Source organism: Sapajus apella, unplaced genomic scaffold (genome assembly GCF_009761245.1).
Source record: "Sapajus apella isolate SASKATOON/1434 unplaced genomic scaffold, GSC_monkey_1.0 scaffold21, whole genome shotgun sequence".
Taxonomy (NCBI): Eukaryota; Metazoa; Chordata; class Mammalia; order Primates; family Cebidae; genus Sapajus; species Sapajus apella.
Window position 1 is genome coordinate 21,438,068 of NW_022436961.1, and position 27,718 is coordinate 21,465,785.

Consider the following 27,718-nt stretch of genomic DNA (forward strand, 5'->3'; position numbering starts at 1 on the left):
ACAAAAGACTAAGAGTAGGGTAGAATAGCACCTACTGAATTCATATCAATCCCTACAGTATTCAAAATGAGAAAACAGACTTCTAGAGATAGACTTCTAGAGATAGACTTCTAGAGATAGACTTTATCTTCTAGAGATAAAAAGTGACAGAGCCTGAGCATGATGGCTCATGCCTGTAATCCCAGCACTTTGGGAGGCTGAGGCGGGCAGATCACTTGAGGTCAGGAGATCAAGACCAGCCTGGCCAACACAGTAGAACACAGGGAAATTCTGGACAGAAGAGGATGGATTCCCCAGTGAGGGCTCCACCCTCAAGCTGAAAAGCCTGATATGATGGCCCAAAGTGAGAACTTACATCTCTGATTTCCTGCTCAAATGTTGCCTTTTCTAAAACCACCCATGGCCCACCCTGCCCCCAATTCCTGTGCTTATTAAAAAACCCAGCCTCAGCCAGCAGAGAGAGGAGAAGCAGCTGTACATGGGAGACTACAGCTGGATATCAGAGAGAAGTGGTTTGACTTGAGAGGAACAGCCTGACAGCCTAACTTTGGAGAAGAATATGGCCAGAGACAGCCAGACTTCAGCAGAGTTTATCTTCCCACTCCAACCCATTTTCAGCTCCCCTTCCTGCTGAGAGCCACTTCCATCAGCAATACAATTTCCTGAAATTACCATCCTCCAATTTGTTTATGCCACCTCATTTTTCCTGGATGCTGGACAAGAGCTTGGGTGCCACAAGCATGGTTGCAAAAGGCTGTCACACTGACCCTTTGCCCTCACTGGCAGAGGGCAGCCACCTCACACAAAAAGGCAGAGGGTTCACTGTGCTGTTGGAAGCACAAAAAGTGTTTAGGGTTATGGTTAGCATTAACACAAAAGTTTTAATTGGGTGAAATCCAGTTTATCTATGTTTTATTTTGTTACTTGTGCATTTTGTATCTAAGAAATTATTGCCTAATCCAACATCACAAAGATTTACTCCCAATAATTTTGCAGCATTAGGTCTTGGATTTAGATATTTGACCCATTTTGAGTTCATTTTTGTATATAATAGAAAGCAGAGATTTGACTTCATTCTTTTACATGTGGATATTCAGTTGATTTAACACCATTTATTGGAAAGACTATTTTTTCCCTACCAAATTGTTTTGAAACTTTTTGAAATCAACAGACCATAAATGTAAGGGATTATTTTTAGATACTTGATTATACTGGAATGATCCAGCTGTTGAGCTTTATATAAGCATAACTCTTGATTACTGAAGCTTTGCACTGAGTTTACCATCTTAACACTTTTAAGCATACAGTTTAGTACTGTTGCACGTTAGCATAGTCACATTGTTGTGGAACAGAATTTCAAAATTTTTTCATCTCCCTATCTCAAACTCTATGCCCATTAAACAGCTCCTCTTTTCCACTTCATGCCAGCCACTTGTAACCAACATTCTACTTTCTGTTTATGCCAATTTAACAACTTTACTTACCTCAAATAAATGAAATCACATATTTTTCTTTTTGTGATTGGCTTATTTCACTTAGCATAATGTCCTCAAGGTCCATCCATGTTGTAGCAAGTGACAGAATCTCTTTCCTTTTTAAGGCTAAGTGATTTTCTATTGTATGTAGAAACCACATTTTATTTATACATAAATCTGTGGATGAACCTTTGTTCTGCTTCTACTTCCTGGTTAATGTGAAAAGTACGGCTATGAACATGGGTGGGCAAGTATTTATTCGAAACACAGCTTTCAATTTTTTTTTACATATATACATGTAGAAATGAGATTGCTGTATCATTTGATAGTTATATTTTTCATTTTTCTCTGGACCCTCCAAGCTATTTTCTGTAGTAGTTGCACCATTTTACGATCCCTACAACAGTATAATGTTTCTGATTTCTCTATGTCCTTGACAAAAATATTTTCTATTTTTTGATAGCAACTATCCTAATGTGTATCAGGTGATATCCAATTGTACTTTTTATTTGCTTTTCTGTGATTAAGGACTGTTGAGCAAATTTTCATATGCTTGTGAACATTTTTCTTTTTTTTTTTTGAGACAGAGTTTCACTCTTGTGGCCCAGGCTGGAGTGCAGTGGTGTGATCTCCACTCACTGAAACCTTCACCTCCCGGGTTCAAGCAATTTTCCTGTCTCAGCCTCCTGAGTTGCTGGGATTACAAATGCCTGCCACCACACCGGGCTAATTTTTTGTATTTTTAGTAGAGACAGCGTTTTGCCATATTAGGTGGGCTGGTCTCCAACTCCTGACCTCAGGTTATCTGCCTGCCTCAGCCTCCCCAAGTGCTGGGATTACAGGCGTGAGCCACTGCGCCAAGCCCTTGTGAACATTTCTCTGACATCTTTGTATAAATATCTATTAAAGTTTTTTTCCCCTTTTAAAATAAGAATATTTGATTTTTAGATGGGGAAATAGAGGAGTTCTTTCTACAGTCTGATATTAACTCTTTACAAGTACTTGTATATGATTTGTAAATATTTTCTTTTATTCTGTAGGTTGCCTTTGTACACCCATTTAAAGCACAAAAATTTAAGTTTGATGTAGTCCCATTTTTGCTTTTGATGCCTGTGCTTTTGATGACATAGCCAAGAAACTGCCAGCACGTACAATATCGTGTTGTTTTTCCCTTGTGTTTTTTTCTCAGGATTTTATAGTTTTAGGATTATGTTTAGGTCTTTAAAACATTTAGGTAATTTTTATACGCTGTGTGATACAAGGGTCTGATTTCTCGATACCATTTTTTGAAAAGTCTGTCATTTCACCACTGAGTGGTCTTAGAACTCTTGTTGAAGATGTGAAGATTTGTGGGCTCTATTCTATTCCATTAGTCTGTCCTTATCCCAGTACCACACTGTTTTGACTACTGTAGCTTTGTAATATGTTTGAAATAACATATGAGGACTCTGTTCTTTTTCAAAATTGTTCTGATTATTTGGGGTACCTTGGGATCTCATATAATTTTTAGAATATTTTTCATCTCTGGGATAAATGTTATTGAGATTTCAATAGTAATTGTGTTGAATCTGTAGATTACTTTGTATAGTATAACATATAAAAACAGTAAGTCTTCCAGTCCATAAACATGAAATATTTTCCCATTTATTTGCATCTTTTTTTTTGTAGCAATGTTTGGTAAATTTTGAAATTGAGAAATCAGGAGTCCTCCAATTTTTTGTCCCTTTTTCCAGATTTTGACTGTTCTGGCCCTTTGCATTTCCACATAATTTTCAGGATTTGTCTGTCAATTTCTGTACACATATACACAAAGCCAGCTAGGATTTTCATAGTGATTGTGTTGAATCTGATGATCAGTTTGGAGAGTACTTCAGTCTTAATAATGAAGTTCCAGTACATGACCATAAAATATCTGTCTTCTTTTAGGGTTTTTATTTTTTTCAGTATTTTATAGTTTCACTTAAACTTATTTTGTTAAATTTACTCTTTAATATATTGATCTTTTTTATGCTGCTGTAAACTTAATTTCATTTTTAATGTTCATTACCAGTATTTAGAAATACGACTGCTTTGCAAATGCTCAACTTGTATTCTGCAGCTTTGCTAAACTGGTTTAGTTTTAATAGGTTTTTTTCCTTTGTAGAGTCCTGAAGATCCTCTACATACAAGATCAGTTCTCCTATACAGACAGATTCTTTAACTTACTCCTTTCATTTAGTTCTAAAGACACAACATATTTAATTATGCCACATATTAACAGATTTTTAAACTGAAACATAATGGCTATATATATTTTCAGAATACATGTGATGTGTATATATATAATGTATAAAGATCAAAACAGGGCAAAGAGGACATCCATCACTCCAAAAATTCACCTTTTATATTGGGAACATTTCAGTTACTCTCCACCAGTTATTTAAAAATATACAAATTATTGTTAACTATTGTCACTCTACTGCATTACTGAACAATACATCGTGTTTCTTCCAACAGTATTTTTGTGCCCATTAACCTAACACCTTTTTTCTTCCAGTTTGAATTTTGAATCAGCAGTGCTCATGCCTTGACCTCTTACTTCTAACAGTGGGCACAGCTTGTTCCTTCTGCTGCAGGTTCTTGGTCTTCACGTTCTCCTGATGCTTGCTGAGCCAGTGGCACAAGATACAGGTGTTCCTGGGCCACAGATCTGGGGGCTAGTCCTTCTTGCCCTTGTAGAATTTCCTCAGGTTTGTTTTCTGAGTTTGGGTAATGATGGTGAGAACAAAGGCAACAGATTTGGAAATGACTATAATCTAGGAGAGCTGGAATGTCAGGCACCTTTCACTTTGGCAGCACACATCTGGGACAGGTCTACTTTCAGGTTGTCTATCTGTCTTAGCAGCTCTTCCTCCTTCTCGCCTCAAAGATACTGAGCCTTAATCTTGGCCATGGCTGCAAAACCCACCACCACTGCCAAATGCTCCGAGGAAAAGAGAAACATGTCCATTAACCAACCTTTCAAAATCCTTTTAAAATACTCTGCACCCCCTCCTCCCTCCTCTTTCTAGCTCTGGTAACCACCAATCTATTATCTACCTTCATGAAATCTACTTTTTTAGCCCTCACACTTGTGGGAGAACATATGGTATTTGTCTTTCTGTGCTGGTTTGTTTCACTTAACATAATGACCTTTGTGTTCCATCCATATTGCTGCAAATAACATAATTTCATCATTTTCTACAGCTGAATAATATTCCACTTATAATGATGTACCACATTTTCTATATCCACTCATCCATAGGTTAGCATTTAGGTGAATTTCATATCTTGGCTAATGTAAATAGTGCTACAATAAACATGGGAGTGCAGACATTTCTTCAATATACTGATTTCCTTTCATTTAAATATATACCAAGCAGTGAGAGTGCTGAGTCATATGGCAGTTCTATAGTTTTTCAATGAGCATTCATACTCTTTTTCATAATGGACATATTAATTTCAATTCCAAATGACAGTGTATGAGTTTTCCTTTCTCTTCATCCTGGCCAGCACTCATTATTTATCATCTTTTTGATAAAAATCATTTTAACTCTCCCTTACTGAAGTCTGCATGATATGATGCTTCTTGCTGGGTTTTTGTATATGTAAACATTGTCAAGCTGTGAAAGAAAATGGCTGGAAGTGTGCTTTGTGTGAAAGGTGAGCAATAAAGTACCTGTTAAGTTAAAAAAAAATCATTTTAACTGAGGTAAAATGGTATCTCATTGTGGTTTTGATTTGCATTTCTCTGATGATTAGTAATATCAAACATTTATTCATGTACCTATTGGTCATTTCTATATCTTCTTTTAAGAAATATTCAATCAAAAATTCTGCCAATTTTTAAATCATTATTGGACCATTTGTTGTTGAGCATAATTGTTTTAATGCAGATCCTAGAAGGCAAGCTTTCAAATTTTCGTCATTCAATGTGTTATTAGTTGTGGGTTTGTCATACATGGCCTTTATAGGTCTAGTCTTTATAAATCCAGTTTGTTGAGAGTTACCTGAAAGTGATGCTGAATTTTATGGAATGCTTTTTTCAAAATCTTTTGAAATAATGATGGTTTTTGTCTTTGGTTCTGTTAATGTGACGTATCATACTTACTAATTATGGTAAACCATCCTTGTATCCCTGAGATAAATCCCACTTGATCACGGTGAATGACTTTTTAATGAGTTGTTGTATTTAAATTGCTAGTGTTTTATTAGGGATTTCTATACCTATGTCCATCAAGGATAACGATATGCAGTTTGTTTTTTTTTTTGTACTTGCCTCAGTTCAGAACTGCGGAAATGGTGGTCTCATAGTATTTGTTTGAAAATACTCCCTCCAGCCGGGCGCGGTGGCTCAAGCCTGTAATCCCAGCACTTTGGGAGGCTGAGGCGGGTGGATCACGAGGTCAAGAGATCGAGACCATCCTGGTCAACATGGTGAAACCCCGTCTCTACTAATAAAAAATACAAAAAATTAGCTGGGCATGGTGGCGCGTGCCTGTAATCCCAGCTACTGAGGAGGTTGAGGCAGGAGAATTGCCTGAACCCAGGAGGCGGAGGTTGCGGTGAGCCAAGATCGCGCCATTGCACTCCAGCCTGGGTAACAAGAGTGAAATTCCGTCTCAAAAAATAAAAAAAAAGAAAATACTCCCTCCTCCAACTTTTTGAAATAGTTTGAGTAAAATTGGTATTGGTTCTTCTTTAAATGTTTGGTAGAACTGAGCAGTGAAACTATCAGGTCATGAGCTTTTCTTTGATGTGAAATTGTTTTATTTATGCTTTGATCTCATTGGTCTCATTGCTCATCTGTTCAGATTTTCTCTTTCTTCAAAGTTGCTGATGAACTTCGTGGTTCTTGAACCTTCTTGGTAGTTTGTATGTTTCTAAAAATATCTCCACTTCTCATTTTTCCAAGTAGTTGGGGAATACTTGTTCATAACAGTCTCTAACGATTTTGTATTTCTTTGTATTTTTGCAGTATCAATTATGTCTCTTTTTTCATTTCTGATTTTGATTTTTCTTAGATGAGCGAAAAGTTTGTCAATTTTGCCTGTTTTTAAAAAATGAAACTTTCTTCTTGACCTTTAAAATTTTTTTTTTAATCTCAACTTCACTTTTTATGCTGTGACCTTTATCATTTCTTTCCTTCTACTAATTTTGAGGTTTTTTCCCTTGCTTTTATAGTTCTTTACAGTGTTTCATTAGACTGTTTCTCTGAAATCTAAGTTTAAGAAAACATTTACCAATATATAAGTATACATATTTATGGGATACATATGGTAAGAATATGTATTTTGTAGCTATTGGACAATATGTTCTATAAATGTCTCTTATGCACATTTAATCTAAAATGAAGTTTAAATCCAATGTTTCTTTGTTGATGATCTGGCTAGATGATCAGTCCAAGGCTGAGAGTGGGTTGTTGAAGACCCCTAATCTTATTTTATTGGAGTCAGTCTCTCCCTTTAGATCCAATAATGTTTGCTTTACATATCTGCATGCTCCAATGTTGGGTGCATATATATTTAGAATTGTTGTATCTTCTTGCTGCACTGATCCCTCTTCAATTATAGAATTATCTTCTTTGCCATCTTTATACCTCTTGACTTAAAGTGTTTTATCGGATATTAGTGTAGCTACTCCTGCTTGCTTTTGGTTTCTGTTTGCATAGATTACCATTTTTCCATTCCTTCACTTTGAGTCTATGTGTCTTTACCAATGAAGTGAGTTTTTTATAGGCAGTACATAGTTAAGTCATTTTTTTGTTTTTCTATTCAGCCAATCTATATTTTTCAAGTGGGGAATTTAATCTGCTTACATTCAAGGTTATTATTTAGAAGTTAATCCTTTCATTTTGTGAATTATTTTTGGTTTTGTGTATCTTCTCATCCTGTTCTCCTCTTATCATTGCAGTTTCGTGGTTTTCTGTAGTAGTAACACTTGACTCCTTTATCTTTTTAGGTATCTGCTCTGTTAGTCAGTTACATACTTTTACGTATTTTGATCACGTATCGTGCTTTATCTTCTAAATTCAGGGCTCCCTTAAGTATTTTTTTTAGGGCCAGTAGAGTGGTGATGAATTCCAATTTTTCTTTGCTTTGGAAAGCATTTATTCTCATTAATTTTGGTATCTTCCCTAGGTATAAAATTCTTGGCTGCAGGTTTTTTCTTTGCCTTTCACCACTTTGTATTTATCATTTCATTTTCTCCTGGACTGTAGTGGCCAAAGCAATTCCATCCACCATATTGACTTCTCATTAACTCCAGTTCCAAGATGGCCTCTAAGATTTCCAGTTTATTTTTCCTTGTTTAAGAGCATGTACTTACCATAAATCCTATTCCTAGGTCAAAACAATCTAAATGTTATTATACTTGCTATAAACAAAGCCCTTAAGCAGTTGTCCTATACACATCCCTTCTGACACATACATACCCTTTCTCTATGGCATATAAGCCCTGGGTCTTGGGAGTAAAGGCACACGGATCCACCACCTTTGTCTCAATTCCTCCCAAGACATAATCCCTATTAAATGTTCTTAAGTCCCTATTAAATGTTTCTAGGGAACTTAATTTGGCAGCCTCTTTCTTTGGCCTCTCACCTTTCTTGAACTTTGCAGGAAGAACTGTATAGACCTTTCCGCCATGGAACATGGACTGTAAGGTTTCTGCTAAGAGACTTGTCATCAGTGTGATGGGGATACTCATATGTGATTTGACCTGTTTGCTCTATTTAGAACTCTCTTTTTCTTGAACTTTTAACAGTTTGACTATCAAATGGCATGGCAAGACCTTTTTGGGTAGAATATATTTGAAGGTCTTTGAGCTTCCTATATCTAGATGTCTGTATTTCTTACAAGACTTGAGAAGCTTTCATTACCTATTATTTCATTAAACAGGTTTTCTATGCACTTACCCATCTGTTCTCTTTCAAGAAAACAAAATTCCAATATTTTGTCACTTTATGTGCTACATAAGCTTTCTTCATTTTTATTTTTTTTTTTAAATTTTATCTGCTCGGGTTATTTCAAAAGACCTGTCTTCAAGTTTAGAAATTCTTCTTCTTGATCCAGAGTCTACTGTTGAAGCTCATGATTGTATTTTTCATTTCACTCTTTGAATTCTTCAGTTTCAGGATTTCTATTTTATTTTTTTCTGACGTCTTCATTGAATTTCTCATTCAGATTGTGAATTGATTCTTTGCATTGTTCATCTGTTTTCTGTAGTACCTGGATTTTCAGAAATATTATTTTGAATTCGTTATCAGGTATTTAACAGATTTGTTTTATGTTGGCATCTGTTGCTGGAGAATTATTGTGTTCCTTTGAAGGTTTCATACTTCCTTGCTTTCTCACGTTTCTTGTGTCCTTATATTTATATCCATGCATCTGGTTTAACATTTGCTTCATCCAACTCTATGGATTGGGTTTTGAAGGGAAATATTTTTTTTCTATAGAGCTATCTATAGTGTTATTTGGGTAAGGCGTTTTGGCTTTGATTCTGGGTGGGAGAAGCAGTGCAGCCTCCATATGATTTCTTTGGCTATATATAGCATCAGTGGTGTCTATGAGTTCCTCCGTGGATAAAGCTGCAGCTCTTAGTAAGGTTGTAGTGAGGCTTTACTAGTGACAGGGACACCACGCAGGCCAGTTCTTAGGCAACAGTGATGGCAACTGTGGAATGGATATGCAAGCCCTTGGATCCCTGGTCAACATATGTGGATATTGGTGAAAGCAAGCCAGGTGAGCCAATCCTTGGCCTTCAAGTGGATTGCCTGCATGCTGGCAGTGGCAACAATGGGCTGAGTGAATGGGTCCTCAGGACCTTAGGTGGTATGCATATGTCTGTGGCTGCAACAGCAGCAGAAAGCTAACTTGGGGCCCCAAGCTGTAACTTTTAGTGCCAGTAGTGGGGATAGAAATGGCCTAGTGGCCATGACCAAGCCTTCAAGTGGCATGCAGGTGGGTGGCACATGGATGTAGGCAGGTCAGTAGCAGTCTCACTTGGTCATACTATATAATCCTTTTTATATTTTGTGAAATTAGGTTTGAAATGCAAGAAATATTCTTAAGGGGTATTTTTATGATTTGTCTCATTTGGGTATCAGGGTAACAGTGCCCTCATAGAACTATTTGAGAAGTGTTCCCTTTTTTCTATAGGGTGTAGAAAATTGATTTTTAAAACTTCTTCTTCTGAAGTAAAGTCATTTGATCTTGGGCTTTTCTTTGTAGGAAGTTTTTTGATTATTAAACTCTTCCCTTGCTCAGGATCTATTCAGAGTTTGTTTCCTCTTGAGTTGCAGTAGTTTTTATCTTTTTAAGAATTTGTTGATATATAGCTGTTGACAATATTCACTTACAGTACTTATTTCCATAAGGCCAATAGCAATGCCCTCTCATTACTGATTTTAGTAATTTGAGGATTCTTTTATTCATGGTCAGTCTAACTAAACTTGTGTGAGTTACTGATCTTTCAAAAAATAAGCTTCTGATTTCATTACTTTTTCTCTATTATGCTTCTGTCCTCTATTTCATTCATCTTTGCTCTGATTGTTCTTTCCTTTCTTTGGATTGAGTTTGCTTTTCTTTTGTTTCTTTCAGTAGGTTAGACTGTTGATTTGAAAGTTTTTTAGAATATAGCCATTTGGAACAATAAATTTGCAATTCAGTAATGTTTCAGGTATGTATCATAAATTTTTTATGTTGTATTTTCATTTTTGTTGTTGTTGTTGTTGACGCTGTTGCTCAGCCTGGAGTGCAGTGACATGATCTCAGCTCACTGCAATCTCTGTCTACTGGGCTCAAGTGATTCTCCCACATCAGCTACCATGCCTGGCTAATTTTTTGTATTTTGAAGTACAGATGGTATTTCACCATGTTGGCCAGGCTGGTCTCGAACTCCTGATCTAAAGTGATCCACCTGTCTTGGCCTTCCAAAGTGCTGGAGCAAGCCATTGCAACCAGCCAACATATTTTCATTTTCACCACAATCTTTTAGTTCCCTTGTAAATTTCTTTTTTACCCATCGGTTATTTAGGAGTATATTGTATAACTTCTATAAACGTCCTTTTATAATTGACTTTTAATATCATTCTATTGTGTCCAGAAACATGTTTTGTATATTTTCAATCCTTTTTCGAGACTTTTTTGTCCTATCCTTGTGAATATTCCATGTATACTTTAAAGAATACTCTCCTGTTGTTAGATAACTGTTAGATCTAGTTAGTATTTTATATTGTTCAAGTCTATTTCCTTGTTCATATACTGTGTGGTCATTCCAAGCATTATATAATGCATGGTATTAATTTCTCAATATTGCTATTGAACTATTTCTCCCTCTAATTCTGTCCATTGTTCTTTCATGGCTTATTTTGTGTTCAGAAAGAGTAAAACCTTTTTCCTACTCTCACATACCACTCAACACAAAAGTCATGGAAATATGTGGGGGTTTCTCCACATACATAACCAATTCTCCAGCAGACACTAGTTGGGTGTTTTATAATTCAATTATAATACCATGTATCTGCTAACATCATGAGATCACACAGGTTAAGGGCTCAGTCCTACAAGACCACCCAAGTTTCAGATGTCAATTGGTAGCAGTGGATTGTCAATTATGCTTCTGACCAATCAGCTGTAAATAGAGGTTTGCATGATCTCCTACCTGGGTTTAATTTACTAGGATGGCTCACAGAAGTCAGGAAAATATTTAGGCCTTTAATATGAAAGATATTGCAAAGGATACAGATAAACAGTGAAATAAAAAGATACATGGAGTGAGGTCTGAAAAGGTCCTTAGTGTTGGGGCTTCTGCCCCTGTGATGTTGGGATGCCCACCTTCCATGTATATAGATGTACCCGTCAACCTGGAAGCTCTCCAAACAAACCCCGTACTTTTGGGTTTTAACTGAGGCTTTATAACACAGGCATGGCTGATTAAATCACTGACCATTGCTATCAACTAAACCTTCAGCCTATTCTTGCTCCCTGGAGGTGGGGTGTGTGAGGAAGGAGGGGAGACTGAAAATTCCCAACCCCTAATAACATGGTTGTTCCCCCTGACAACCTGTCCCCATGCTGAGCTTATCTAGAAGCTCACCAAGGCTTGCCTCATTAGAATAAAGCATGTTCCTATCATTCATCCAAGGCATTTAGGAGGTCTGTGTCAGAACTCCTGTCACTCAGGAAATTGAAAAGGTCTTAGGAGCTCTGTGTCAGGAGCTGGGGTCAAACACTGCATAAATGTTAGAACAAAAGATTCTTCTAGTGCCGTTATCTCCAAGGGTTTCAGGTGGTCCATTTCAATAACCAGGAACAGACACCAAATGTCTATTTCTTATTTATCACAATATCACAGGTGCTTATACTGATTGGAAGTGTTATATCACCTTGATGAATGGACTCTTATTATAAAATGTCGATACAGAATCTGAGCCAAGCTATCCAGATTGGCTTGGCTCAGATTCTGTATCAACACTTGCTGCCTCACCAAGCATTTTATGTTATGAAGACTGCTTCTTTCCTAAAACTTCATGAACCAAGTTCTGTTAGCTTCCAACTTTTCTTCTGCTTCTTCCTCATGTCTCTCAACCTTCATAGAACTGAAGAGACTCGGGGCCTTGCTCTGGATTAAGTTTTGGTGTAAGGCAATGCTGTGGCTGGTTGGATACCCTATCTACACCACTAAAACTTACTCTATCTATTTCAGCAATAAGGGTGTTTTGCTTTCTTATTCTTGTGTTCACTGGAATGGGCACTTTTAATCTCCAAGAACTTTTCTTTTGCATTACAACTTTATTAACTGTTTGGTGCAAGAGGCCTAGCATCCGGCTTATCTCAGCCTCGGTAAACTTAGTAATTTCAGGTTTTGATTTAAAGTCAGAGATATGCAACTCTTCCTTTTACTTGAACACTTAGAGGCCATTCTAGGGCTATTAAATGGCCTAATTTCAATACTTTTGTGTCTCAGGGAATAGGGAAGCCTGAGAAGAGAGTGATGGGGGAATGGTCAGTCTTTGGCACAGTCAAAACATATACATTTATCAAGTAAGTATGCCATCTTATATGGGGATGGTTCACTGAAAAATGGCACTGATAAACTTGCTTGACACAGAGTTGCCATGAACCTTCACTTTGTTAGGAAAAATGTTCAGTAATTGTAAAGTGTAATAAAGCAAAGGACAATAAAATGATATGCCTATTCCTTCACTTACAATAAAAAATTTCCAACTTTAAACTTGGAGAAGAGATATTATTTTTAAAAAGTTTTTGGGAGATTCATGAACAAGATATTCAAAGGCTATAGAGTCAAAAGTGTTTTTTCAGGACACTACTAATTTCTACTTTAAGGAATAAATAAAAACATTATTTAAGTAATAACTGTTATATGTTATAACATTATAAAACAGTAAAGTCCATGATGCTATTTTGGTCTATGAAATCATATTTCATCTTAAATTCAGATTCACTTTAATTGCTTGTTAGGTACTGCCTTATGTTCAGTTTCAGCAGTGACCATACCATTATCTGTGTCAGCATAAAGATACCAATTTGACTCATGTAGACTTTGAAATAGCCATTAGGAAAATAGCAGTTAAGTGGGAAAAATGGATATATAGATTCAGACCAACAAAAGCCAATTCAAATACATGGAGCCCTACCTAGTAAGCAAGTATTAGTGCAATCATTCAATAGACTGTGCCTTAATTTTCCTTACTAATGTAGAGAACAAAGAGAACCAAGAGATGTGGTGTTCTATGTGTTAAAAATGTCCAACAACTTCTTGAGGGCTTGATTAGCTAAAGTTGCTTATATCTGTTTATTGTGCTCTTCTGACTCATTGATAATTCTACTAGGTAAGAATTATTAGTAAAAAAAAGGTGAGGAGTCAGATCAGTCCATTTTGCTGCTTACTGGCACGCATTTAAACACCTTCCTTCCCCTCAGGCCTTACACCAATTCCATAGGGAGTAAAGTAAAATAAAGTCTTTGTCATCAAGAAATACTTCTTACGATGTCTGGATTTTTTAATCCTTGTCATGCACCAAGCTGTATCAATTGTTTAAAAATATTCAGGCAAACACCATCCACCAAATAAAGCGAATTATAATCAGCGATTTTGTATCTCAAGCATTCATAAGCATCCCAGAGAAGCTCATATACTGTCATAGTTCCATTCATTTCCTTCCCAAATTAGTTTTGGATAACTTTGCATAAGAGTAGTCCTGCTCTGAAAGAAATGTTGATTAGTTGCATGCCAAGAAAGTACTTTTGTAGTACTTTCTCATATTCTAAATTCCTTCCCATTAAATCAATAAAGCATGGAGATTTGAAAAGGCCTCTTGGTGCATTGAGAAGCACAGAAATGGTACCTTGAAATCAATACATTTCCTATCAAAACAGGTGCAACTGAAGATGAAGCTCTGGATCATTATAAAATCAGTAGGCATTTTTATCAAACTTAAAAAACATCAAATAACAAAATGGAAAATAAAAAAAAAAAAAACACAAGAATTCTATTTGGAATCCCCAAATTCCATGCAGGCCCAAATTTTAAATATTTAGCTAATCAAGGTATCATCCTTAATGGGAGAAAATATTAATCAAAATTCAAAATACTCTATGTATCAGGGGCTTACATCATCCCCTGACAACTTGAGGCTATTTTCTGCATCGACAATATTACCATTTTCAAATGTTTTCTTATGATAAAAAGAAGTTTTCTCTATTTGCATTTGTTTAAAGATATATTAAATTCCCTTTAGGGGAAAATTCCTTGATAAATTTATCATTTCAGGAAAAACTTATCCTAGATATGTTTAACAGATTCCTATATAGAATTTTTGGTAAAGAGTTTGGGGAAACAAGTGTCCAAGCTCTAGCAGGTTTCATGAACTTAGATCAAGAGTCTAAAACAGACAAATTCTGTAAATTTCTATAAAGGACCAGAGAGTAAATATTTTAGACTTTGCAAGTCAAATATTCTGTTACAACTATACAACGCTATAATTGGTATGAAGATGTAAACAACCGGGTATGGCTATTTCCAATAACACTGACTTACAGAAACAAGCCCCAGATGGATTTTGCCTATGAGTCATAATCTGTCTCCCCCTTGTCTTAAAGAAAACTAGAAGGAAGTGGTATTGGCATTGAGGACAACATTGTGAGTGAGCAAGCAAACAGGTTAGGTGTCCTGATGCCTATTCTATTTTCCAAACGCAGTTTTTCCTTTTGTTGAAATAAAGGGCACTTCCCCTCACCCACCCCACCATAACAGAGAAGCAGCTCCTAACTTCTGCAGTAATAATGAGAGCAAAGGGGAAAGTAAAGATGGAGAATTTCATTCATATCAGGAGCAGCTAGAAACCATATACAAGCTTCAGCCCTAAAGTCAGCATCCAGGTAACCAAGTCTTCGAGCATGCCATCCCTGGCAATCTAGGGAATGTAACCTTCTACAAAGCTCTGACCATTGCCTAACTTAAAATCAGCCCTAGGAGAACTGTGAATAGACCAGCTGTCTCAATCAGGTATTCACTAGGAAAGTGGGCCACAGCATCTACTCTGATCCAGAGGCTGAAGAATTAGTCATAATGATCCTAAAATTCTTCATTTTTAGGAGTGTCACGTCTGGAAGCTCTGTGGAAAATGTGCTTTCAGAGAAACCAAAAGCCCTTATCATCCATTGGAAAAATCTGGCTTCATACATCTCAGGATATTAAAAACACAGCAGGCATACTCTCCCATATGACAATTCCACCTCCTTCAACATGTTACAATAAATGGTGGAAAGGCATACTACCGATTTGGTAATTACTTCAGTTATGTAGCTCTGCTGAAAGCTTCTGTTTTGCTTTTATTTTGTATGCTTTGCTATCAAATAAGTTTGATTATGTCATGCTGCCCTCAGGTGTCCATTTCTTTTTAAATGTATGATTGGTGGGCAAAGCAGGACCCTTGGTAAACTTTCAAACCAGGACTACAGTAGATATTCAGTGTGCTTTTTTATAAACTCTAATCACAGAGCTCATTACAGTGCTAAAAGCTCAACATTTAGGAATATCTCACATGTCACTGGGACTTTTCTCACCTGCCCTATAACATCCTGACTTTGAAAAAGGAACAAGTGGCAAAAAGAAAAAAAAGGAACTAAAAATAGTACCTCAGCATAGTGGTTCTCAAAGTGTTTCAGAGATACTGTTCCAGATGTCCATGAGGTCAACCCTATTTTTACAGTAACGTTAAAAACATTTTTTCTCCTTCTCTCTCAAATATAGAGTTTTCTAGAAAATACATGACTTCTGATACACTGCAACTGATTATAAATAAAAACAGATATGAGAATCTAGGCATCTTTTACTAAGCCAAATACACAAGATTACAAAAATTTTAAGTGCTATTCTTTAATATATTTCTCAATTAGGAAAGTATAACTATTGTTCATGAATGTGTTATTCACTTAACAGGTTTTTAATGATTAATACAATTTTAAAATCTTATCAGTTTTAGTTTCTGATAAATATTAATATAGAAACAAAAGATTTCGGGAGTTCTCAAAAATTTTCAGAGTATAAAACTATCCTAGGGGCAAGAAGTTTGAGAATATTGAAATATCAGATTTTTATTGATATTTGATAGAAAGCACTTTCTCTAAAATTTGAGAAGATAAACACAACTAACTCCCTAACTCACTATCAAATTACAAAGACTATCAAACTATTTTTAACTTGATTGCTATAGCAGGGCAGGCATTAAAGTAAGCAGCGGGATTGGAAGGAAAAGTCAGGGCTTCAGCCACCCTAATCCTCACTCCTTGCTCCTTCTTCCACAATCGATTTGCAGTAAGTAAGAAAGAGTGAAACTGACTTAGAATTTGACCTGCTTTCCTTGATCACCTTCTGTAATAGAACTGTGCCAATGTAAAAAGCTTACAACGGTAAGAAGTAAAGATAGGTAGTGACTGAATAATGTATAAGTTAAATAATCTGAAGTCCCTCAGTGAGTCCCACTGACATAACTGATTAAAGCCATCCTGAGGTATTTTCCACATGTAAACCTGTTCTAAGAAAAGCAAAGCTACCAAAAGTGGGAAGCTAGAGGGCTGGGAAAGGGGACAGGTGAAGGAACAGAGGACGGAAAAAAGGAAAGAAGGCTTTCATTCTGAGAGGTCATAGAATCCAACACAATTGACCAGTGCACGATTAAACTATGGTATACATAGGTAAAGATTCCTTTTAAAGTTCAGACCATTGGCAGTATGACAGTAAATTAGATTCTGAAGTTCATTTTACAATTAAACATTTTTAGATTATGACATCTTTCTATAAAAACATTTCAACAGCTAACGGTTAGGTTCTCAGGCTATTCCCTATATCCTTATTGTGGAGACAGGAATACTATTGGTGAAAATAAACACCAGGCCCCACTAGAAGCCTTGTATAACTGTGACATCTAGGCCTGATTCTTCTGTGAGCTTTTAGGATCACTGAAAAGCTCCAGGGATGACAACCTCAGGGCCACTGTGACTTGGAAGCTCCAACTCAGGTGAAAAGATAGACCAACAGTTTCTCAAGCTGATAAGCGACCTTGGTGAAGTCTCAGCATACAAAGATCAAGGTGCAAAAACAGCTAGCATTCCTATACACCAACACAAGTCAAGTTGAGAGCCAAATCATGAACGAACTCCCATTCATAATTGCCACAAAAAGAATAAAATACCTAGAAATACAGCTAACAAGGGAAGTGAAGGACCTCTTCAAGAACTACATACCACTGCTCAAAAAAATCAGAGGTGACACAGACAAATGGAAAAACATACCATGCTCATAGAAGATTAGAAGAATCAGTATCATGAAAATGGTCCTATTACCCAAAGTAATTTATAGATTCAATGCTATTCCCATTAAACTACCATTGACATTATTCACAGGATTAGAAAAAACTAGTTTAAAATTCATTTGGAACCAACGAAGAACCCAGACAGACAAGGCAATCCTAGGCAAAAAGAAGAAAGCTGGAGGCATCATGCTATCTGACTTCAAACTATACTAGAGGGCTACCATAATCCAAACAGCATGGTACTGGTACAAGAATGAACACACAGACCAATGGACAGAATATAGAAGCCAGAATTAAGACCACATACCTACAACCATCTGATCTTCAGCAAACCTGACAAAAACAAGCAATGGGGAAAGGATACCTTATTTAATAAATGGTGATGGAGAAAATGGCTAGCCATAGGCAGAAAACTGAAACTGGATTCTTTCCTTACACCGTATACAAAAATTGACTCAAGATGGATTTAAGACTTAGATGTGAAATCCAAAACCATAAAAACCCTAGCAGAAAACCTAGGCAATACCATTCTGGGCACAGGGATGGGCAAAAATTTCATGACGAAGATGTCAAAAGCAATTGCAACAAGAGCAAATATTGACAAATGGGATCTAATTAAATTGAAGAGCTTCTGCACAGCAAAAGAAACTATCAGAGTAAACAGACGACCTACAGACAACCTACAGAATGGAAGAAAAATTGTATAATTTATCCAACTGACAATGGTCTAACATCCGGCACCTAAAAGGAATAAAGTTATAAGGAAAAACAATCCCATTAAAAAGTGGGCAAAGGACATAAACGGACACTTCTCAAAAGACATATGCGTGGCCAGGAAACATGAAAAACCTCAATATCACTGATCAATATTGCAAATCAAAACCACAATCTCACACCAGTCATAATGGCTATATTATTAAAAAGTCAAAAAAACAACAGATGCTGGTAAGGTTGTGGAGAAAAAGGAATGCTTTTACACTGTTGGTGGGAGTGTAAATTAGTTCAATCATTGTGGAAGACAGTATGGTGATTCCTCAAAGACCTAGAACCAGAAATACCATTTGACCCAGCAATCCCATTATTGGATATAAACTCAAAGGAACAAAAATCATTCTGTTTTAAAGACACATTCATTCATATGTTCACTGCAGCACTGTTTACAACAGCAAAGACATGGAATCACTCTAAATGCTCATCAATGACTGGATAATGAAAATGTGGTACATATACACCATGAAATACTATAGATCCACATAAAGGAATGAGATTATGTCCTTTTCAGGGACATAGATGGAGCCCAAGGCCATTTATACTTAGTAAGCTAAGGCAGGAAGAGAAAACCAATTGCCATGTGTTCTCACTTACTGGTGGGAGCTGAACGATGAGAACACATAGACACATGGGGCAGAACGACTCACACTCGGGCCTGTCAGAGAGTGGAGAGTGGGAGGACTGAGAACATCAGGAAGAATAGCTAATGGATGCTGGGCTTAATACCTGGGTGGATGGAATGACCTATGTAGCAAACCGCATTGGCATATGTTTACCTATGACAAACCTGCACATCCTGCACATGTACATCTGACTTTAAATGTTAGAAATAAAAAGGTCTTTGTAAATAATAATTTAGGGAAAAAAAAAAAACAGGAAAGACAAGACAGATATGACACCAAGGAGGTGGGAAAGATGACTCCAAGGGAGGAGGCACTGCTGGCATAATAGAAATTATGACCATGGCTGGAATCTACAACAGGGGAAAGCTCAGAGAGAAAACTGAATGACAAGGATAATTATCATGGCAAAGGGCATCACAGATTCAGGGAAGCACAGACAGAAGAGGTATTTACGGGGAAGATATCCTGCAAGAGGATGAGAGTACAGCATGCAAATGTACTTAAGGCAGCTGCCAGTTACAATAGTGATCATTACAGATGCAGAGAGTTCTTGAGGATATTAACTCAATGAACATCAATTTTATGGAGGTCTGTGATACTTTTGAGAGTGAAAATATAAAACAGCAAAATATAAGGCTTAAAAGCATTAAATTTTTAAAACAATTTTTATAATAGTTATTTTCCACTACTGATAATAAACCAAATATTTATCTAGTATTTAAGATTCTGTTTACAGATTGGAAAAGAAATAATGAATTCCTGTAATCTACCTCAAACTGACTCCGCATATTTTTTTGAAAACACTATTCTGTTACAAAACCTATACATACTTTCTTCTTTGATTTTTTTCTTCTCCCTAACAGTATGTTGTGCTAGCTATAGTTTTAGCCTTTATCAAACTTATTACCCAACACTGAAAACATTAGCAAGGTCCTGCCTCATACATTAAACTCAGACCACAGGTCATGATACTTAACATGGTCTGAGTATGCCAAGGGCAAAGTATATGTGGGAGGTCAGTCTGAGACAGAGCCACTTCTAAGAACCACACCCAGGCTCTTATACAATTGTACCTGGTAGGCTGGCTCCCGCCAATACTGGAGAACAGAGGGATGCTGGATAAAACTGCAACTGAAAATCTCAAGCCTTGATGTTGAAAGACAGATTTTGTAAAAAAAAAAAAAAATCTTATTATAAATAATACCCTGGCTACTACTGCTTCTTACCACAGCCTGACCTTGGCCAGACACTGACTTGTGTATTTCTTATGACTTTCTAGTTGTAAAACTGGCCAACTGACTATGCTCCAATCTACCTCACTCCTCACTGCTCTGTAATTCTATACTTAACCCTCCTACCACCTTAGAACACCAGCCCTCGGTGATAATCCTGCCAGGATGGTTGGAACCTGACTCATCCATGACTGAAGTACAAGTGAGCTAGTTAGTTGTAGCGTATAGAACACATTTGAAGATCCGTCCAGAAAAGGAATACGTATAAACTTACTCTAACATGTTAAATATTATTCATACCATTTCTAACAAGGTTTAAGCAAAAGACTTTCAACTCTTTCCTTGCTGATAGTTCAAACAATATTCGATACAACTTAGATCCATTATAGCAAAGAAAGATAAACTCTAGAGTTTAAGAGAAATGTATCAGTATGTATAGAAGTTTAATTTATATATATATATTTTGTAGATAAAGAGGCACTTCAAAAATAAAATTATGCAGCAAATTTGCCACATGACTACAATGATAAAATATTTAATCTAAGAGAATAAACTACTTGTAGACAAGTAAAAGCAAGTTGATACTATTGCTAGGAAAATAATAAATCAGTCACATTTTTTAAAAGCAGCTACTGAATTTCTCTTCCCAAACATTGTATATACTTCAGGTTGTCTTTTTCCCCCAGCCTAATTAGAGAGGTTTAATACAATCCATCATGAAATTAAAACACCTCCCCAGTGTTTTCCCATCTTAGCACTTCAGCAATCTGCTACCATGTCTTCGTCAAACCTGACTAATGAGGTCAGCCTAGCCAACACCATCAGAGAGGATATTTGGCTTCCATGAACACTATCTCATTCACTTCTGATCCTTACCCAAATAGCACTGAGTATGGAAAGCAGGAGACACACACACGCTATATATGTTTGTTAAACGTGAAAATTAGAAAAAGGCATTTCAACATGTCACATTAGCTATCTGTAAGTATAATATTAGTATACATTCCATTATTTTATTAGTAAGGAAATTAGCAGGCCAAACCAAGGCCCCTATCAATGCATTTTCAGTGCATCATTCCTTAGAGTAAAGGAAAGGTTCACAAAGAACAGCCACAACAAGTTAATCTCCTAGTAGGGGAGTTCGCCTTCGCTTATAGAAAGCATGTAAGGACAAGCTGGTCTTGGCACTTCTTAGAAAGATCATGCTGAAGTATTGCTGTTATGACAATGGTAAGGAAAAAAAGAAAAATGTTTATTAGTTTACTCCCCATGAAGATTATTCTGGCATTGGTTTAAGTAATGGGTGATGACAGTCTAGGTAGCAGAGTATTAAGGAGCAAGTGAAAAGGAGCAGAACAGTAGAAATAATTCGTTTTATCATCTGCATAATTCAATTTCATAGGGGCCATGCTAATAAGTCAAACAGACACTAAAACAACAACAAAAAAATCAGGCAATCATGATGCAAGAGAAGCTACATCCACAATTATGGATTAAAAACTTACCATCTAGAAGAAAAATTTATTTTTAAAATGAATCCAGAGGAGAAAGATAGAAGAAACACATTTTTACATGGTTAGTTCTTATGATAGCTACTATACATTCAACACACTTGTAACAGCATGCATTACAGAAAACTAATACATAAAACCTAAACAGACAATCCCAAGGAAACTTCTAATTGAGCATTTTGAGATGTGTTAACATGGTGTTAAAATTAGGATTCTGTCACTACTCTCCTCTTTACTTTCTGGTGGTGGAACCCTTTTTCCCCTGAATCCCTTCCTCTTATAACAGCTAGTCCAACTTAATGATCCCATAGAGCTCTATTGTGCCTTTCTTAAAAGGGAACACTACATTTTCCAAAAAAGGGAATTATGTGACTAGCAGAACAAATACCTAAGTATCAATTATTTAAATTAATTTTTAAATTTTAAGATACATTATGGCAAATCACAGGATAATATGCTCTACGGAGACACGTACTTTTCTCTTCAAAATAAAGGAACCTAGGACTATGAAGTAATTTTTGCTCTAAGTAAATATAGACTAATCTACATTTAATGAAAATATTCTAATTGTATCTATTATGAAGAGTTTGAGTAAATACTAAAATTCTACTTCTACAAAAGCTGAAAGTTTATATATAATTATGAAATTTAAAATTTTATCCTCTATCTTAAGTAGATGATGATAAGGTAATTCAGTTATTTTAATATTTCAACTAGTAAAAGACTAGGTGAGCTGAGGAGCCTAAGAAAGGCTGAGTTATTGCACTCACTATTGTATGCAGTGAAAACAATTCACGTTTTCAGAGCTAACTTATATTCTCTCCATCATTATATATCAACTGTAATTCTCAACCAAAAAACAAAAACAAGCAAAAGCTCTGCCTGCCATCTACTGGACAAAGAAGATACAGAACACACACATTACTGCTAAACCAACTCCAGGCACCAAGACAATGCATTTAAAATCATTCTCTGTGCTAGCAAGTGAAATTTAAAAATCACTTCTTTTTTCAAAGATTTCTTTTTATTCACCTGTCATGGGAACCATGTAGAGAATGAGAAACAGGGAGACAAAGAATAAACGTGTATGAACACAAAAGCAGAGACAAGCCCGAGATATTTTGGATCTAAGTTTCACAAATCCACACTTACATGGCCATGTAGATCTGTATTAAGAAGCATTATTGCACAGGTAAGGCAATGGACTCCATCTAAAGAAAGACACAAGAAAAGAAGCATGAATTCACTTTTTATTGTTGGACTACACCTTATTATCCTTAATAGGATACATTCAGAAATTATGAAAGCAGTACCATGCTAGGCACAATTAGTAATATTTGTTTTGAGAAACAAAAAAATGGATGATAATAATTTATAAAAAGAACCTCAGTGCACAGAATTAGACTCCACTGTTGGTAAGTTGTTCTTACCTCTCTGAAGGACAATTTGATAGTATACATGTAAAGTCCTGAAACAGTGTCTTTTGACACAACAAATCAACTTCTAGGGGTTTGTACCAAGGCAGCAATTAAGGATCTATACAAAGTACAAGGATATCCAGACAAGCATTGCTTACAATAGGAGACAAATAAATATGATCTTCCAAAGACACATTTCTGTTAGGTTGAAATCATGTAAAAATGTTGTCCAAGTAGAGATAAGATTCTCATTTCCAAACACTAGAATTAGTTGTTCTCCTTACTCTCACTCCACTAATTCTCTATACAAGTACAGTAGACAAGAGCAGTTTCAGATGCTGTAAAAATTTTATCAATTTATGCTGAATTAGAAAGGTCTTATTACTGCATTCGCAAATTAAAAGGCAGGGTATTTTTAAAGTAAATTATTTAGTATAGTAGGTGATTTTCATTATCAGTGTCTCCAAATAGATGCTACTAAATGACTAAAATAATATTTTTTCTAGTACCATTTTATTATCACAAATTCTACATATATTCAAAACAAATTCCTAAAAGTATTTTAAAAACTTAGCAGCCAACTCTCACATACCCTTATCAACAGTTAATTGAGTACATGAGTCCATATTTCTTATTTTATCCAGGGATATAAACATCTGCTTAGATTTGAAGAAGGTTCTAATAAAAATGGCCCACTTCTATCTCTTTCATTCTCTTGTTAGGGTTAATGGTGATAGAGATAGTGAATAACTGGTCCAAATAGCATCAATTTACAGATAGGAATATGACCTTAATCAGATGATGAATTAACTGACTACAGCTTGGGGGATAGAAGGAAGGTAGAGGCAAGCACCTTGGCCAATACCAAGTACACTTATCCAGGTTAATCAGCAATACTGAAGCTAAGAGGTAATTACTATTTCTTGTGCATCGAGTCTCAGTGATTTACTCCATAATCTGTAAGTTTATGAATAATTTTCCAAATGCAAATCAAAGTGCTTGACTTCAAACACTGAAAACTGTGCTTTATTGCAGGAATTGAAATGGAGGAAAGCTCTCTCTTCATAGGGTAGGTCCACAAATAAATAGTTTACACTAAAATCATTTACTTTGTAAAAATGATATAATACACATAAACTCATTGCTTATTAAAATCATCAACAAAAATCCATGGTCAATATTGTTACAGTTAATATCAAAACAAAAGTACCAGAGACACAGCACAACTACCAGTGAGATGTTAATGTTTCCAAAACTAACCCCAAAACTCAGGATACATGAGCTTTCATCAAGAAATGTAGAGACCAAATATAAAAAATAAGTATAAAAAATAAGAAAACTGAAATTTCATTTATTACATAAAATCTCAGAGTGACAAAACACGAAAAATTTAAAGAAAGTATGCTGTCATGCTAGAGAATTGGAAAACAAAATAATTTAAATAAGAGTAAAGGATATCATGCTGTCCTTAAATATTATGCTTTTAAAGACTATTTAATGACATGAGAAAATGCTGACAATAAAACAAAAAGGCAGCTAAAAACAAAACTCGAATTCCAATTTGACACTAAATATTAAATAAATAGACTAGAAGGAAGTAAATCAAAGTGTTAATAGTTACCACCAGGGAATTGAAGATACTTAATTTCTTACAATAAAATTTAACTTTTATAATAAGGAAAATAACCACTGTTCTAAAAGAGCAATTCAAGAATTTATATCAGATTACCTTGTGAAGCGATGGTATCTGGGTTACAATAAAAATATCTATTGGAAAAGTGTATTAAAACTCTCTCTCGTTCTTGAGTTTCTCCCACAAGAGAAAATGCTTTAAAGAAATACCTAAAAGAGAATTAAAAATTTTAAAAAATTTTAGAAAATGCTACCACCCTTTTTGATAGTTAAAATTTAATTTATGTAAATCTAAGATATTAATTACACAGAGTAAGATATTATAAAGTTATTCCCCCCCCCAATCACTTTCTAGATAGCCATTCAATATAAATTTGTATTAGTATTTAAATCCGATAGAATTTTGGGAAGCTGAGGCAGGCGGATCACCTGAGGTCAGGAGTTCAAAACCAGCCTGGCTAACGTGGCAAAACTCCGTCTCTACTAAAAATACAAAAATTAGCTTGGTGTGGTGGCAGGCACCTATAATCCCAGCTACTTGGGAAGCTGAGGCAGGAGAATAGCTTGAACCTGCGAGGTGTAGGTTGCAGTGAGTGGAGATCACACACACTGCACTGGAGTGCAGTGTGACAGAGTGAGACTCTGTCTCAAAAAAAAAAAACACAAAAAAACCACACACACACAAAAGTGTCAACTTAAAAGATGACAGAGTAATAATAGAGTGGTCAACACATCAAGAAAGCCTTGGGAAGGTAGATAATTTCCTCATTATGATGAAGTGTCAAGTAGTCAATTTTAAAAGGTCAGGTTAAAAAAAACAAAGACCACTTAAGACTCAATGCATCATCATAAAGGCTGCATTTTAAAACTTGTCACGCATCACCGTGCTTCTGTCATTTTGTTACACGGCTGTCATCTCTATTAAGCCACTATTAACTTACATTGCTTTGTGCACAGGAGATTTCTGTTAATTTTGTCCATTATCACGTTTTAATAAGAGTTTGTTAGAAAAGACAGAAATTGGGAGATATAACTAATTTATTCCTCAAACAATAGAACTAGTTTATGTATAAAAATATCTTTAAATTACAGTAAGTGTGCTAAAAAACCACACACTAATCTAGCCAGTCACTAAGGGCACTATTTATTTGAGATTAATCCGGGTGACCCTCACTTGACAATATAGATTCATTTTCCTAAACATGAGATAGGAAGGAAAAAGAAATCATTCAAAATGTCTAAGAAATCTTAGTACTGTAAGAAATATACCATAAGCCTCATTACTATGAAAATTTGGCCTTTTCTTATTATAGATATAATTAAGGTTAACAAACTATATGGTGACAAAACTTTAAATTTTTATAACTTTTAAATAAACCACATCAGAATGCAAGGCAAAAATACAGATTTTCCATCCACTATTAACTGTTTTTGTTAGAAAACCTGAGTACCTTTGATGCATGAAAAGAGTCCCACAATAAATCACTGTAGTACTACACTACGCTCTAGTCCAAACATCCTCACTTCACCTCCCAGGCCTCAGTTTCTTGATTTGTAAAATTAAAGGGTTATGCTAGATAATCTCAGAATTCTTCCAGAGATTGACATTTTATAAATAGTATGTAAGATTAAATGCTAAGTTTTACTTCAGCTACTCTTAGAAGGTTGTAATACAATATAATGTAAAAAGTGAGAATCAGTGAGTTTTAGACACCTTCATTTGAAAAGGTCAGAAAAAGTGGATATTGTTGGAAACAGTTTTACAGATACTTTCTATTAATTATGTTGACATTCATTTTTATTCCACTGAAGAGTTAATTTTAAAGTATCACCTTAAAAGTCTACTGGGGCTGGGTGCAGTGGCTCATGCCTATAATCCTAACACTTCTGGAGGCCGAGGCAGCTGGACTGCCTGAGCTCGGGGGTTCACGACCAGCCTAGGCAATATGGCAAAACCCCATCTCTACTAAAAATACAAAAAAGTTAGCCAGGCATGGTGGTGCGTGCCTGTAGTCCCATCTACTTGGGAAGCCGATTCAGGAGAATTGCTTGAACCTGGGAAGCAGAGATTCCAGTAAGCCAAGAACGTGCTACTGTACTTCAGCCTGGGTGACAGAGCGAGACTCTGTCTCCAAAAAAGAGGCTATTGGGCTATAGTAAGTAAATGCTTAGGAAGAAAATTTAATACTACAGTCTGTAAATTCTCTCTCTCTTTCTCTCTCTCTCTCTCTCTCTCTCTCTCTCTCTCTCTCTCTGTGTGTGTGTGTGTGTGTGTGTGTGTGTGTGTGTGTGTGTGTGTGTTTTAAATTGATCATAAAAAACCAAATTCCCTACTCTAAAAAATTGAAAACAGGGTCCTGAAGAAGTATTTGTACACTCATGTTCACAGCAGCATTACTCACAATAGCAAAAGCATGGACGCAACATAAATGAAGCAAATGGTGATATATATATTCCCCGTAGTGGAATATTACTACAAAGGAAAGAAATTCTGACACATACTACAGGAATGAACTTTGAAGATATTATGCTAAGTGAAATGAATCACAAAAAAAGCAAATAATGTATCTATCCCTTTACATTAGAGTAGTCAAAATCATCAGAAAGAAAAGTAGAATAGTGTTTGCCTGTGGCTGGGGGAAAGGAGGGGAAGGAAAAAAAGATCATTGTTTAATGAGTACGGAGCTTCAGTTTTATAAGAAAAGAATCATGGAGATGGATGGTGGTGATGGTTGCACAATATTATGAATATTTTTAATGCTATTAACTGTATGTCTAAAAATGGCTAAGATGATGGATTTTATGCTATCTGTGTTCTACCACAATTTAAAAAAAAATGAAAAACAGAAAAACTCCTACAGATGGCATTTTTTTCTCCAGATTTGCTCTGATACCAATTCCTTACCATCTGAACTTGGGCTTACCATTAGGTGCAGAATATCGGTTCATGTATAATTTCATAAAATCAATACATTTTTCTTACTCTTTGCTGTGTTTAATATCCATAATACAATTTGAGTTAAGTTCACAAAGTACAGGTTAAACATCCCAAGCCTGAAAATCTGAAATCCAAAATGCTCCAAAATCAGAGATGCTCTAAAATCTTCAGTACTTTCCAGTGCTGAAATAAGCCTCCAAGGAAATGCTCCCTGAAGCATTTCAGGATTTCAGACTTGGGATGTTCCACTGGATACATAGAAATA

At 35.8% G+C, this 27,718-nt stretch overlaps 1 protein-coding gene across 5 annotated transcripts in view; it reads right to left on the minus strand.

Moving 5' to 3' along the window:
- PSD3 (pleckstrin and Sec7 domain containing 3) overlaps window positions 1-27,718 on the minus strand; it is a 526,477-nt gene that overhangs the window by 221,931 nt on the left and 276,828 nt on the right. For all 5 annotated transcript variants that reach the window (XM_032287984.1, XM_032287985.1, XM_032287986.1 and 2 more), the window contains 2 exons: window positions 24,613-24,725; window positions 22,618-22,676 (listed from right to left, as the gene is read on the minus strand). In XM_032287984.1, coding sequence (XP_032143875.1) covers window positions 22,618-22,676; window positions 24,613-24,725 — 172 coding nt within the window. The remainder of the gene's footprint in view (window positions 1-22,617; window positions 22,677-24,612; window positions 24,726-27,718) is intronic.